Below are 16,370 nucleotides of genomic sequence, written 5' to 3'. Positions count from 1 at the left end.
ATATGATGGACATTGGATTTACTTCTTGAAAACGTATTACTGCTCTGACATACCTAGCTAAAGCGCGGAAAATTTAAACTTATAATGAAAATGTATTATTGGATGAAAAAATAAGAAATAACCAATCAAATTAAAGAACCAGTGAAATCATAGAATAAAACTTTACTCAGGCAACTCAATCCAGATGCGCAAACGAACTTTTGGCTAATCAAATTTTAAGATTATATTTCTCAAAACGATATGAAAAAATAAATAAAAATGAATAAATACATATAGAAATAGAATTACGTAATATCACACTATGAACATGACCTGTGCCAAGTTTACTGGAAATATTACTGTATACTGTGCTGAATTTACTGGAAAGTTATATCACATATTCTGGAAAATGGGAGTGTCTGGAAACAGGGATTCTCTCTGTTTTGAATTTGCCCACTGACAACTGGGGTAAAAAGGGCAAACATGAAACAGGCCTGAAAATTTCCCTGCATGAACAGATGCTGTAATTAAAGTAGTGAAATCTGGAAAAACAGACCTGCTGAAGTATTTGAAATTGAACATTGATTCAATTAAAACATTTCATTCGAATCTTTATGGCTCAATGGTTATTTTGATAGGTGAGGAAGATATCTCATTCATGCCAACATACAGGTTGCCAAGGTTCCAGATAGAATACAAGTATGACTGGAAGAAAGTCAAGAAAACAGGGGTATGTAAATGAAAATGAAAGATGTACGTATGTATAAAGTGTAAATGTACATAAATTAGGGGCACTCAAAATTTAGTACTATCTTCACAAAATGATTATAATGTAATCATGAATTATTTAGGAGCCTAGCTTCTATGTGTATTTATTTTAATCATATATTAGCATGTGCTAAAATTAGCAGATAAGAAGTAGTATGAAAGGTGCTGAAATATGAATATTGCCAAAATTACCAATAAGCTCTTTTACAGTATGTCCAGGGGTCAAAGATCACATTTCATATTGTTATAAGTCTGTCTGTCTAATGCTTTCTGTGTACAACTTTGACCTTGGCAATAATCTTTGAACTGTAAAAGAAAAATATCATGGTTTTCATCATTTTTTTTATGAAGCTTGGGATCAAAATCAAATTTTGTGCCAGTTCTAGTCATGTTGATGTAAAAAAAAAAAAAAAAAAAAAAAAAGATTGGACTGTCACAAATAAGGGGAGAGGGGGTGGAGGTGTGACAACATATCAGAACACTTTAACATTATATGAGGCATTTACTGTAGTAACTTTTGTTGGTTTTAAATATATACATTTAAATAAGTCAAGAAGAATATGTTGAAGTAAAAATAACTATTTTTTTTCATAAACAGTGAATTAGTTTTGTATTTGTTTATAGGAGAGGATCAATGCTCCTTCATGGTGTGACAGGGTACTGTGGAGGTCCTATCCAGGCACATACATAGAAAATCTAGCTTATGGTAGGTGTATAAACCATATTTACTCAAATGCTTTGAGGTATTGTAGATAACAACTTCTGCCATCACAGTTCGTTTAAAAAAAAATAAATCTCTGTACTCAGCAGTTTTTGGTAGACATGTATTTTTCCTAACTTCTTTATCAGTACAGTGTAAAACATAAGCCTGGGCTGAAATTTTAATTGAGAATTGATTTAAAAATTTTAAAAACAATTAAAAAATAAATGTTTGTGGAGGTAAAGGTCATTTGTGCAGATAGATGTCTGAAATAAATCTGGTGTTTTTTTATCAGTCATTTCTAACTTGGATTAAAAGGGAGTGAGAAATTCCAAACTCTAGGGGATTTATGATTTCATAAAAGAAATACTATTTAAGATTAAATGACAGAGAATTTTTGATTGCGAATCTTCATCTTGTTTAGGTTGTGCTGACAAGGTGCTTGGGAGTGACCATCGACCAGTTTTCTCATCATTTAATGTGGGAGTCACTTCAGACTTTGTCATGAACCGGAATTCCCTAACAACTGAATCTCTGATTAAAATTGTGTTTCACCAAATTGTTGCTCAAGTAAGTCAGTAACAAAGCATTTGTTTGAAAACAAATATCAAACATACATTGAATCATGTTATATCCTCAGAGTACAACAAATTCACTATACTCGTGATTTAAATTAGACTTTTAGATAGATAAAATACATATCATGTATGGAAGGATATTCTGACGCGAGGTCAACATTACCGCTACATTGTGAAAAAATTTTAACTCATTACCACTACATTTCTTCAAATTTTGGGTGATCATTACAGCTACATTTTATCAAAAAGACTATTGCCGATTACAGCTCATTATATCTACATATTGAAAATGCCAGCAATGGTACAGAATATGAGTTCTATTCAATATAATTCACTAACAATGTTATGATGCACAATCTGGATCTGAGGGAAATATGAAAATGGTGAGATTTTCAGACAGCAATATGTCAAGTAAATAACCTTCAAAACTCTACCAATTTTGTAAATATTGTGTGTTTTATCCATGAACAATGCTTGGTTTTAAAACTTTCTAAAATGTTTCATTAAATAAAATAGATTTTAAATAAAAATCTGTACATGCATAAGCTGCTGGCTAACGAAAGAGGCAATTTTACTTTTAAATGTAGTGGTAATTTAACTTTTTTTGTAGCGGCAACGAGTATGTAGCGGTAGTAACAATTTTGAAAATGTAGCAGTAATGATACGCACCCAATCTGGCAGTGTGCATTTTTAGTTCATCGTATTACATGTATACTCTTTAATAATAAAAATGTACATGAGAATTAAATTTTTGTGAGTAGTCAGTCTCTCGGAATTATGCCAAAATTAAAGTGAATAAAAAGTTATCTACATTAAATAATTAAAGTAAATTTAAGTTGTACATGTGAATGTAGACATCAATTCTGTTTTATTTTTCAGGTTAAAACATGTTGTAAGCAGTACTTTTACCTAGAATTCCACTCCACCTGCTTAGCAGGTAAGACAAAATCATCCATGTTTAAAAATAGAGCTGTGTTTATGTAAATGCTTTAATTACTACAATATAAACTCCTCCTATTTTCAATGTGCTGACCATTGTCTATTAAATTTAGTTATTTTGAACTGGATGGATAGGAAAAAATTCAAGATGAAATTCTGAGTTAAAATACATAAAGAAAAAGCAGTTGGGACTTCCAACTGAATTTGAAATATCCATGAGATTCCAAAATTGACGTGTATATGAAAGTTACCCAGTTTTGTAACTAATCTGTTAATTGATTCTACCCACAGATAACTTTATTTTTAATGTAATTCAATTCTACCTGTAGATGTAGCATCCAGTTCTGCCAATACCAGTTTCCAGCAGCATAAGACGGGCTTCTACACGTGTCCAGTGTGGGAGAAAAAACAGATTCCTGAGGTATAGAAATCTATCAATTAGCATCTTATACATCTCCTCACATGTAACTTTTGTATCAGACAATTGGAGGATGTATAAATTCAAGTGTATTTTGTGAATGGTGTGAAAAAAAGGGACATTAATGAGCCAAACTTGTTCCATGAAATTTATTAGGATCCAATGCTCTTAACCAGACTTTGCAACAATTTTTTTCTAATTTTTAGTGTATTTTGTGAATTTTTCTACTCAAAAACTGATAATAATGATGTTGTAGTTGAGGCCTTTGTTTGGGGATGAAGAGTACTTGGGTGATCAACACATTCTGATCGCTGTTAGGTCCAGGGATAGTGACAATGAATCTTATGGTCAGTTTTACATGTATACTTTTTAAACTTTTTCTTTAAACATAAATTATTTTTTTCCTCATAAAATGTTAAGTATGATCAGTGGATATTCACTTTATTGCGTATTCCATTCACGTAAGCTTGTTTTGATACTGTAGGTGAGTGTGTCGTAGAAATGAAAAATAAGATTGACATTAATAAACCCCAGGCATTCGAGTGTCAGCTGCTTCACCAAGGCGAAGTCACGGGAAAATTAAGGTAGGGTCAAGGTCATCATTTAGAACAATCATTACATATGTCACACTAGAAAGTTGAGGTTGTCAAGAAAATCTTGAAGAATAATTGTCAGATACGTAAAACTGGAAAGTTGAAGATGTTGGTTTGTAAGGATGAAGCACATGGTGGAAAAAATTGTCTTCCCAAGAAAAATAGATACGATTAAGAATATTGTGAAGAATTAACGTCATGGTTGTCATACCTTTTTATGCAATTTGTTTTAGTTAACATCTGATCAATGATTACTCATAGATTGTTTAAGTTTCTTAAATAATTTTGATAAATAAATAGCTTCATCGAAAGAATTAATCTATAATTTTTCATCTTTGTCAAAATGTAGTATGTAGGAAATTCCCTAATACAGAAAAATAAAAGGTCCAATTAATGCACCCTTTTTATTGTGTTTACTTATATTATTCTTTTCTTCCAGTGGCCAGGTGCATGCTTTGACAGGGTCATTTACTCCCAGAAGTTCTATCAAGAAGTCTTATGGTATTCATTAAATCTACATATTAATTTTATGGATCCTATTTTGTTATATACAAGTACATTTTACATATAGTAAACATTTTAAAACAGCACCTTATTTTAACATTTCATGCTCAAGAAGTTCTTTTCTTTTTTCAGAATTGGTTGCCTTGGATACAGAATACATTGATCCTGAATTGATGCATTCAGATTCTCCCCCCTCAGCAGACACCTTAACCCCCTTAACAGGCCCCCAGATCAGCAACAGCCATGCTACCCTTACCCACGTACAGAGCATGCCTGCTGCTTTACTAGACAAACCACCCATTCCGATTTCCCAGCGCCCAGCCGTTGATGATCTCCCGGTAAGAGGAAAAGATTTGTTACTTTTGTGTACATGATATTTTGCACCAAAATATATGTAGATTTTATCTAAAGCCAAATTTAGTCCCTCTTTTGACTACAAATTCTGAAAGTTTGTAATTTAGAACCTAAAATATTGTGTCTTGTTTAAAATAATCAATTTGTTATTACAGTGAAAATTGTCTAATCTGACACCTGTGCAATCCATTTCGCTAAGAAATCAAACCTTTATTTTCATTCCCATTTGACTATTTTCCATATTTTTTACCTGTGTAATCTGACACCCTGTCTATTCCGACACAAAATTTGTCTCCCAATGTACGTCAGATTAGACAGGTTTCACTGTATTAAATTCTATATAAAATGAAAGATAAAGTTTTGTAAATATTTTTACACAGTCAGTATACAAGTATGGTGATGTCCAGTCTAGTGCATTGTTTCAAAAACAATTGGAACACAATCTCTGTGATTCGGTATGCAATAAGACCAAAGCTTGCCGTGCCAGTGGGTTTCATAATGGGTTTCATAATGCTTTACAAAACATTATAAGTCTTAAGTTGTCTTTAATTTTATTATTTTTACAAATCTTTTAATGACCTTTAAGATAGTGGAATTGTTGGTCTTACCATTCACTTTTTTTATCCCCTCGCAATGAAGTTGGAGGGGACATAGTAACAGGCTTGTGTGTGTGTAGGTGAGTGAGTGTATAACAGAAGGTAATAATGTATATCAGAATCGATGTGGTGTTTTGTGAGGGGATGCTCCGCTTTGCCGTGCCCCAGTATGTAACATTTCTGTCTCACCACTCTTACTTATTTAAGTCTAACTGCTAGAGCAAAATATAAACTTTATTCAAGGACTAGGTCACTGGTTTACCAGTATGTTTGGATAAAACTTTGAGGTCAATGTTTAAATAAGAAATTTACAATTTGAAAATGTAAGGGCCGGGAAATAATTAATATTTTACAAGAAAACTGGATTATAATTTTCTACATGAAAAAAAATCATGTTCGGTATAGTTGGAGCCAAAAGATTCTTTAATTTCTGGAAGTTTGAAGAAAAAAGATTTCTATGAGACTTTAGATACAGTTTGAGTGAATGTCTTGCTCTATAAAACTTTGGTAAAAAAAAAACATTCTAAAAAATCAAGCTGCTGACTGATTCTGCTTACACTAGAGAAATATCATGACTGTGTTAGCTTTCTCTGGCAGATGAGACATTGCTGTGAAGCTTTAGTATAAAAATGATGAGTTTTACTTTCACTTTGCCATATTTTAAAATAAGGTTTATGGTGGAAACTTCCTTTATTACATTTTTCTCTTTCTTAAGGTAATGCATGTACATGTATTAACGCATAGCTACTTTGCAAATGCATTCGATAAAAACTTGAGAGGGAGATAATTCAAGAACACAGTTGCTGTCTTTAAATACCTGGCCAACTATAATACTGTAGATGTACTTTTTTGTGTGGAAATAATTATGCTATGTACGCATAATAAATTTTCTGCAGAAATTTGTCACAGGGTGCTTAAAACTTATTAAAGACAAAGAATGGTAATCCAAGAAATCTGCATAATTTTCTACCAGGTTTTCCAGCAAATAGAACAGAAATTGTTATTCCGTGGAATTTTGACCCTGTGAAATAATTAAAAGTACATCTGCATTATTTACAACCTGTTTCTTTATTTTTGAAAAATGTAAACTCAGGATGGACAAATGGTTTCCTTTTCTTATAATAAGCTGTGTGTCATACCTGTTTTATATTTGTTGTAATTACAGTGAAGAAGTGAATTAAAGTAATGATTGTTTTGCATTTGATGAAGCTGAATATTGACTTTTTTGATAATCTAGAAATCAGTATATTGACCAAAATGCAGTTTTTTCTTGAAAGCTCTCAGCTTTTTCACTGTTCTAGCTATAATCAGAGCATATCTTACATGATTTCTACATCATATTAATGACAACTCTTGCTACTTTTAAGAAAATAAATCCATCAATTATATTACTATATTATTAATGTTCTAGAAAATAATATATTAGAGCATTAAGTATTAGATATATATGTACATAGTATTACATTGTATCAACCTTAAGTTAAGGAAATGCTTAATAATACAAGGGTTGATCCAAAAATAATGTACAACTGTTATAAAACCTTTATTAATCAAAAGTTTTCAACAAAACTTTAAATACTAATACATCAATCTATTTTGACTTTTGCCCTAAAATTTCATTTAGATATATGCAATACTTTATTAAAAATATTAAAATAAACACAACGCTATGTATCGTCTATTGCTTCACTGCAAGAATGTACCAACTTTGTTATGACGTTTCTCTAGAACCTAAATTTGAATCTGATGGTGCATAAGCTTTACGCAAGGAGGAATGAATTTAGAAATAACGTTTGGACAAAGTTTAAATAATTTTAATACTACAGCTCAGAACAAGACAGTTTATAGCAAAATGGCAGTAAAGATTATTAAAAAGAAGCACATGAGAGGTTAAAAACATAAGTGAGTGAACTGAAAAGGGAGTGCCGAAAAGTAACGTCATAAAGATGTAGGTAACATTCTTGCCATGCGGCGGTAGACAAAAGCTAACTTTCTGTTTATCTCAATATTATAAAAAGTATTTTATTATTTTATATAATGGAATGAAATTTTAAGGCAAAAATCTAAATGGATAGGGGTATTAGTATTTCAAATTTTGTTGATAACATTTGGTTATCAAAGATTTTATAGCAGCAGTGACATTACTTTTAGATTAACCCTTGTAATTGGTAGACTTTACAAAGAAGTACATGTACGTTAATGTTATTGTAATACTCGAGACTTATCCTTCTGTAGAGTCGAATCAGGATTCAACTACCCACAGGACAAGGGGCAATGCAGGCCTCCCACAAATCAGCTCCAGTGGGGTGCACTGTTACAGAGCCTCCCAATAAACCCCCACCTCCTGTACCCAAAAAACAGCCCAGCTACGTCAACATACCAAAAGTAAGTAGGACTAATTCTTCTCAAAATTAACACCCACCCTACTTACCTAAAAACAGTCCATCTACGTCAATGTTCCAAAAGTAAGAATGGCTACATCTCCTAGAAATAAACCAGAAAATTACTTACCCATAAAACAGCCCAGCTACATCAATATAACGAAAGTAAGTGTGAGTAAGTCTTCTCAAAATTTAAATCCACCCGACTTATCCAAAAAAAAAAAACTGAGATACATCTCATTATACTAAAAGTATTACATGTACTACATGTTAACACCCACCTCTCTTACCCCAAAAAACAGCCCAGATACATCAATATACCAGAAGTAAGTATAACTGGTTTCCTCAAATCTTTACATCAAAATAAATCCCCACCACACTAACAGAGTATATATAAGTACATATGTTGAAGTCTTTTAAAATTCTCAAATTATACTTTCTTATCCAATAAGCCAAAGGTACCCAACTGTATTCATTATATTATAGATAAATTAAGGTTAGCTAGGGTACGTACATGGAGTGTCGGATTAAATCATGTAAACAAACCTTCATATCCAAATTATATATATATATATATATATATATATATATATATATATATATATATATATATATATATATATATATATATATATATATTCCAGCTAGTGCAGTTCTTTTATAGTTTAAAATAATATTTTTCTTTTGAAAACTAATTGCTTAAAGTAATTTAAAAGGAATCTTGACTTTAACATACAAGCATATATTAACATTTGTTATGATTTAATTAATTTTTATTTTTTGTTCATTTATTTGTACAAAAAAATATTTTTGCAAATGCAATGCTTGCACAAGTATGCCAAAAATTTATTGATGGTTAAAATTTTCAGATTTACGGTATCAGCTTCAATCTCACTTACTTGATTATTTTTCTTGAATCCAGCAGAAGAATCCTATTGGAGAGTGGCTGAAAGGGATTAACCTTCCCCAATACCAGGATAACTTCATCAAGAACGGCTTCGATCAACTTCAGTTTATCAAAAACATGTCCAAAACAGACTTAATGGAAATTGGTATCCGTAACATGATTCACATTGACTTGATACTGGAGAGTCTCAAAAGGATGAGTCTGTGATGAAATGTAGCTAAACTGCATAAAGACTCAGGCCACGAGTGAAACAGTTCTACTGTGCTGAAAAACATATGGCCTTAAAAACATGTAATAAAGAACTTAGCAGCTAAGGTAACATTGTGCTGGATTATTATAGTGTACAGTTATCCCATGTATTACGAGACCATTGTGCTAGGTAATTTATATATACAATCACCCTTAGTTCTATGAGAACATGACTGGTTGACAGGGTCCTGAAAGATGGAAAGGTGTTTCATTCCACCATCATTTCTAGGGACTAAAATCTCTGGATTCTTGGCACATATGTGAAGTAAGACTGATCATCAAATGTCATTCTATGCAACCTTCAGCATTGACTTATTTTTCTCATGAATTTTATATTCCTTCATTCAGTATTCATCTTTCACACAAACACAATCTAATAGAAGACATGTTATTTCAGAAAAGTCTTAATTTCTTCTAAACGTTTGTTTTTATTTATTAAGATTTTCCATTATATGATACAGATTGATGAATCTGACATGGTGCTCAAAATGTTATAGAATCAGTATTTAAGTCTTCATTTTAGAAGTGCCACATGGTCAATGTTTTTGTGTATCTGTTGTACAGACAATAGACATTACGTTTTGTCTTTCTTACCTGAAGTAAGTGACTGGTTTTTTTTTTAGATTTTTAATATTTTATTTTGACACTTCATTGGATTTAAAATCTTTCATTGGATGATTTTTGTCATGGTTTTGAAGTATTTATTTCATATACTAGTATAGGGCTTAATCAATATACAGTTGAACTTGGGTATCTCGAACACGGATATCTCGAATACCATGGATATGTTGAAGTGACTGGAAAGTCCTTACCACATTTTCTTAAGTATTTTACCCTGAATATCTTGAACCCTCGGATATCTCTCAGTTTTTTCTTGGTCCCATTGAGTTCGAGATAACGAGGTTTGACTGTACTGATTTATCAATCAAGTCGGTATTTATAAGCCTGTATTGTATCAAAACATTAACTTCCTCTGTTATCATCCAAGCAGTTTGTTATTGAAATCAGTGTAAAAGTTGGAAATTTCAATCATCAAAGGTTATATCTAACTGTTTTAAAAATTGACCAAAAATGTTAAAACAGCATTACGCAGATTGATATATAAATTGATTGTATTATAATTTTATCTTCTTAATAAATGTATTGATTTATTAAGGTATACACAGGTGTTTAAGACTGATAGTTTTGTGTTATTTTTGTGTAGCTTTCTAATTTTGTGTTGTTTGTTGTACAGCGGGATCTGTACAACCCTAATTTGTAATAATGTGTCGTCATACTTTTGTCAATCTTACAGATAACAAAACTCCAAAAATATGTGTGGTGAAAATTGCACTATTTAAACACAATAGCAAAAAGAAGTACAATTTTCCTAACAGTACATTGTAAATGCTATTTTTAATATTCAAGAACCTTGTTTCAATATCTTTAGTTTCACAAATACTGTACTTGTGCTAATAAACTGTGATACTTAGGTGCTTAATATGCATTCTCTTTTTTAACCTTTGTTACTTACTCATTAATCTTTTTCTAATTCATGTATACTTGAATTACATCTTTTATTTTATGTTTCTTTGTATTACATTATGTATTTTTATCATCCATCCTTAAATAATGCCCAATACTCTTTTCATGTTTTAATGTTTTACACTTCTTGTGACGTTTCTTAAGGATAAGAATGAGATTGATATTTATGCAAGTTTTGTTACTTTCATGAAATTGTTTTTTTTTTAACGCAACATTATTTTAAGGTCCAAATTCCTTGCCAGTATCCACTTTCCCTCCTATTAAACAATTCTTGCAGGAATTTATTATAAATTGAATACTAGTGTTTTAAGCTTCATAAAGCTCTTTTAAAATATTCAGAATTGATCATCTAAAGAACAAGAATGTAATATTTTCATGTATGATTTCATTTAGCCATTAAAAACACAATGAGTCCCCTTGTAACCATAGCATACGAAGTTTTTGTTTGTGATTGTTAATATGTGGGACTTACCGGTAATTTATGTGGTCAACATTTCTGAAATGTTGGAAGATTACAATCTATGCAGAATTAAAGGTATTCAGTATTTAGTATTCACAAGTCTGTACTGGAAGAATTTAAAAATTTATGTTTAAAAAATTGCAGACATTAATGAAAACTTCAAAACAAAAGTATTCTACTATTCTTTGACTGGATAGAAATGCAAATGTAGAATTAGAAGAAACTCATACATAAATGCACATGATCTCACTAAATAAAGTATTGCATGATAACTATTTATTTTGGAGAAGACAAAGTACCAATGAACAAATTTTTACAAACTTTTATGTAAATATACTATATTTTTCCTGACCAATTTAACACTGTGTTATTTTTCATGTACTGTCTCCACTGAATGGTATTTGATGATGTTTTGTTTCTGTTGCTGGAACACTGATGTACACATGTACATGTGTATGATAAGTTGTTAATGGGTTTTTTTTTCTCATTTTGTTTGTATACATGTATATGAATTGTGGACAGATATAAAACATTTCTCATTTGAAATAATGTTTCCTCATTTGTTATATACATACACAGGGATGACTGTATAGAAAATATAACTTCAGTTTATGTAAATTTTATACTTATGAGAAGGTTTCTAAATTGGACACCAGTATTTTCTGGTAATAGAGGAACTTGTGTCCCCATTTCTGGCCTATCCCCTTCCCCAGTTGGAAAAAATGCTATATTCAAAATAAAACCGATAAGTCATCAAGAAAACTGTGAAACCTAACTATATGTTTAATACTTTATGTAATTATTATATATTTTAATTTGAAACTTTGAAAAGTTTCATTATTTTATGTACTAGTACATTTACCCAGCAGGATATGACCTGACTTGAGCTTCAGGTATTATTCCACAAATGTACAAGGTCAGTTTTATATCACTTCTGTTAAGCTGGAAAAGTTCCAGATGCTGTCATTATTAAACCAAAGGCACAATGTCATAAAATTTTCAATGATACAGGATATTTGTGAGCACAGTTTGAATAGAACTATATTCTGCTTCTATCCAGAGTTCCTGAAGCTAAGAATGTAGGGAATGCACCATCACCATCAGCTTACTATTTATATAGTACATATATGAAATATATGGAGATAACAAACAGTATTCAAACTCAAAAGTCCATTAAACAATAAAAAATAGGAGCAGAGCAAACACGGACCTCCAAAACATCAGAGGTGGGATCAGGTGCCATGGAGGAGTGAGCATCCCCTGCCGACCGGTCACACCCGCCGTGTGCTCCTGATCATGATCGGGAAATAACGGAAAAATCCGTCGACAATTCTGGCCTCACTATTAGTATGAAAAACGTCAGTCAGCATTTGACTCAATGATAAATTGTATTTGCTGACAAGGTCATTGTATCGACCATAGAACTTACGAAATGATGACTTTAAACGAGACTGCAGATATTCTTGTTTCATCAACTTGTTTGTCAATAATTTACCTCGTTTTAGAAATTGTACATACGTAGAGCATGCTCTTGCGTATCGAATCAACAGAGAGATATAAACCCCGTATGCAGGTGATGAAGGTATATTGCTGCATAAGTAAGGGAAGTTGACGATTGAAAAGTTAAAGTCATCACGTTTGTCATAAAGCTTGGTTGTTAAATTACCACTAACGTCTTTTTCAAGTAAAATATTCAAATATGAAACAGATGTGTCAGACTCTGTGGTATCTTTTATCTCAAGCTCACCGGGATATATCGTATCGACATAAGAATGGAAATAACCACTGTTAATTGACAATACGTCGTCGATATATCTAAATGTCGAGTTGAAGGCCACAGCAAGTGTTTTCTTCTTTTCACGTATAAGATTTTGGACAAATTCTGCTTCATATGAATACAAAAAAGGTCTGCTAATAACGGGGCGCAATTGGTATCCATGGGAATTCCAAAAGATTGTTGGAAGACCTGGTCTCCAAAAACCACATAGATATTGTGAATCAGAAACTCAAGCATCTTTTTAATGTCAACTATATATATGATAGACTGGAAACAGACCTACTGGTGAACTTTTCATTCAGCAAACTCTGGAACCAACAAAGACCTATATTTGATACAATTTGCAAAATTAAAATACATGTACTCTCTATATTTCTGTTCAATTATCCATTGCGCCCAATGAATGTACAAAATATGGGGATGCTTGCTTATCGATAATAATACTTGTTGCTCTGTTGTTATTGATAGGAAGATTTTTAGAGTACTCCTATGTACATATGTTCCTTGAAAATTGATAGGAAAATATTTACAATGTTTTACTGCAAGTAGGCAATATAATAAACAAGAACCCCATATGTTGAGTAATTCCAAATTGGTGTAGAAATGCATGGTGGATGAGAAATATGACTTGATTGAGCGTTGAATAAGCCTCTTGTTATTCCATATACATGTAAGTTAGATAAATCCCGTAAAATACTTAAAATGCATGATGTATACATGTGGATAAAAGCTGTTTATTTACATAGAACCTGTCATAGATTATATTAAGATAGCACTCAGCAGGGACCTATATACATATATATATAAGTCCCTGCACTCAGCTTGTATAGTAAATGCATGTACGTGGTTGTCACACGATAACCCGGAAATTATTACAAAGGTACAGTACATGCTTTCTACTTTTAATCAATATCACAACATCTTGAAAGTGTCATAATTTTGACACATGAAGAAGGAAGTCTGCATTTTGTTGCCTTGATATATATCTGTTTATTAGATGATTGAATAGTTCTTAGCTCTCTGATTGGCTGAAATCCAACATTGTAGGGGGAAAAAATACTTTGCACGTGACCTTCCAGATAAACATAAGAATTTTTTTTTTCTACATTGGACTAAAAATAAATAGAACTTCCATACTGATACAGTTAGTTCTGAAAAGTTATTTCACCACACCCGACTGCCACTCAGGCGAACGTAACATTCAGGCATTTGTTTTGGTTGGAATATTTTAAGAAGTGTATACATGTAGCTCAAACTAATTGTCTATTTTATTGTACAATTCTATCCTTATTTTCATAATGATTATGTTTCATGATCGAAAGAGTTTTAATACTTGTTAAATTTGCTATGGAAGAAAATCTTGGTCATGGTGCAATTTTAAAAAAAATCGATTTTTTTTAAATACTTAGAGGCCACTAGCATGAAAATAATTTAAGGTCGTTGACCTACTAGTATATGTTTGAAAGTGAACAATTACTAGTATACTATCACAATCATTTAGGTCTACAATGTACAATACGTGGTTTTTAAGTACCATCAGTGGAGATTTTTCTCAGCTGAGTAAACGTCATTCTCAGTAACATTTTCACCTATTTGGGTTCTGTGCACTTTTTTTTTTTTTTTTTTTTTTTTTTTTTTTTTTTAAATATTCATCTAGTGATGGGATTGACGGTTTATTCTACCTATTCCCACTTTTTGAAAATCAGGTAGGAAAAGGTAAGATTTTATGTGGGAATAAGTGGAATTTTTGTTCAAACAAATAATTAACTGTATAAACATATAATTACCGTATAAACAGTGATTATTGAACACCTGTTGGAATAGAGGACAGGTAAATTTGCTTTTTAAAATTTACTCACATGTAAATCAGACTTTTTACTAATATTTGAAAGGAAAAAAACGGTGATTTTTAAGTGAATTAAATCAATAATCTGTTTATTGTATTTTCTAAAATTCAGCTATTTAAATACATTTTTTTCATAAATCTATTTATTTTATGTTTCAAAAAAATTAAGATATCAAAGATTTTTTTAATCACTTTTTTATTTTCTAAAATATAATACATGTAAATTGAAATAAATCATTTTTTTAATAAATCTATCTATTTTCTGTCTTAAAATGCACAAAATACATGTAAATCTAAGATGGGATGTAATTATTCTAATTACAATAAAAAAAACAAATTAACTAGTATCTAAACATCTATTGTTATTTGCAAGTGGGAATAGGTGGAATTGAGATTTTTAAAAAGTGGGAATAGGTAGAAGACACCGGGATTGACGACTGTGGGATGAAACTCTCTGGCAGTTTGATATGAGTATTACATGTAATTCTGTGCGTATGCATAGTTATATATATATATATATATATATATATATATATATATATATATATATATATATATATATATATATATATATATATATATATATATATATATATATATAATATCCCATCCTTTTAATGAAATGTGGATGCCCTTACTTTTCCTTTTGGTTCATGTTCGAGCTTCTAAATCTTCTGGCTTCTTCAACGTCCATAACGCCATTAATATTTATTCTTTATAAATGTGTATATCCATTCCACCGCCTCTTCTTTTTAATATGTTTTTGTCTTATAAGATTTCACTTAATTGCTTTTTTAGCTCTACAAGGTTGCCTTGGTTACTAAAGGTAGAAAATTTTTAGAAATTCTTTCAAAACCCTATTCTTAGTTTTAGTCCAATTTAACAATTGGTACACAAGTAGACTAATGTAAGATACATAATTCTGTATTTCGGCTTTTTATTTTATTTCGACGAAAGGTGTTGCTATGGTTACCAAAATTAGAAAATTCTATGAAATTGATTCAAAATGCTACTCCTTCGAAATATTTTGGTCCGAATTCAATCAGATTTGGTTCACAAGCAGACTACACAGACGTTATAATTCTGTGTACAACTAATCGGTTTGTGTTTCCACGAAAGGTATTGCCATGGTTACTTATAATAATTTCTTTAAAATTCTTTTAAAATGTTATTCCTCTTACAGGTTTAGCACGATTTCAACTGACTTAATGTTATCAAATATCACTTCTCTTCATTTGTGTCACTCTTCTCTTGCATCTTTTTTTTCCCGTTACTATTAGTGCAAATCAGTGGTTTTATTATTATCATATATGAGAAGAAAACTGATTGTGATAACTGGAGTTTTGAATGCTTTTTTTCTGTGCAGTATTTTTCTTAAAGATATCTGTTTTATTTATTTTATTCTTCATGAGTACATGTACTTCCCAAAATACAAAAGGAGATAATTTCTCCAGGTATTGTGTCTACATATGATCAAGGTTACGATGCTCTTTTTTCACTGTTGTGCTCATTGATACTCAACAGAGGTATATCATTTGTTTGTCTTGTTTCTGCTTTATTAGATCCATTGCTTCTAGAGGGAACAGAAGATTGGTATTTAACAAGAGTTGTTAGCTTACCTGCGTCAGAATAAGATTATCGTGCGATTCTTACGAAAATCAAGTTTCCGTTATTGTCCATTGATACTTTTGAAGATTTTTTAGCAATGACCTATTTTGCATGATTAACGGGTAATCCTGTTAAATCAGTAATTTGTCATTACGGCTGTCTTAACAGATAAATCAATAGGATAATGTT

The 16,370-nt window shown here is 31.1% G+C and overlaps 1 protein-coding gene across 6 annotated transcripts in view; it reads left to right on the top strand.

The window, feature by feature from the left end:
* LOC133191524 (phosphatidylinositol 3,4,5-trisphosphate 5-phosphatase 2-like) overlaps positions 1–10,589 on the top strand; it is a 51,369-nt gene extending 40,780 nt beyond the window's left edge. For 2 of the 6 annotated variants that reach the window (XM_061327276.1, XM_061327286.1), the window contains exons 18-29: positions 618–709; positions 1,372–1,453; positions 1,872–2,017; positions 2,905–2,962; positions 3,294–3,385; positions 3,639–3,729; positions 3,867–3,966; positions 4,415–4,476; positions 4,612–4,817; positions 5,214–5,288; positions 7,665–7,814; positions 8,733–10,589. In XM_061327276.1, coding sequence (XP_061183260.1) covers positions 618–709; positions 1,372–1,453; positions 1,872–2,017; positions 2,905–2,962; positions 3,294–3,385; positions 3,639–3,729; positions 3,867–3,966; positions 4,415–4,476; positions 4,612–4,817; positions 5,214–5,288; positions 7,665–7,814; positions 8,733–8,924 — 1,346 coding nt within the window. In that variant the 3' untranslated portion in view covers positions 8,925–10,589. The remainder of the gene's footprint in view (positions 1–617; positions 710–1,371; positions 1,454–1,871; positions 2,018–2,904; positions 2,963–3,293; positions 3,386–3,638; positions 3,730–3,866; positions 3,967–4,414; positions 4,477–4,611; positions 4,818–5,213; positions 5,289–7,664; positions 7,815–8,732) is intronic. The other 4 variants (XM_061327307.1, XM_061327300.1, XM_061327280.1 and 1 more) reach the window with 3 other exon arrangements.
* The last annotated feature ends 5,781 nt before the right edge of the window (positions 10,590–16,370 follow it).

The sequence above is a fragment of the Saccostrea echinata genome, unplaced genomic scaffold (assembly GCF_033153115.1).
Source record: "Saccostrea echinata isolate AGI-Se365-2 ecotype Australia unplaced genomic scaffold, CSIRO_AGI_Sech_v1 ptg000001l, whole genome shotgun sequence".
In the NCBI taxonomy this organism is placed as follows: Eukaryota; Metazoa; Mollusca; class Bivalvia; order Ostreida; family Ostreidae; genus Saccostrea; species Saccostrea echinata.
This window is presented reverse-complemented; position numbering and strand designations above follow the sequence as displayed.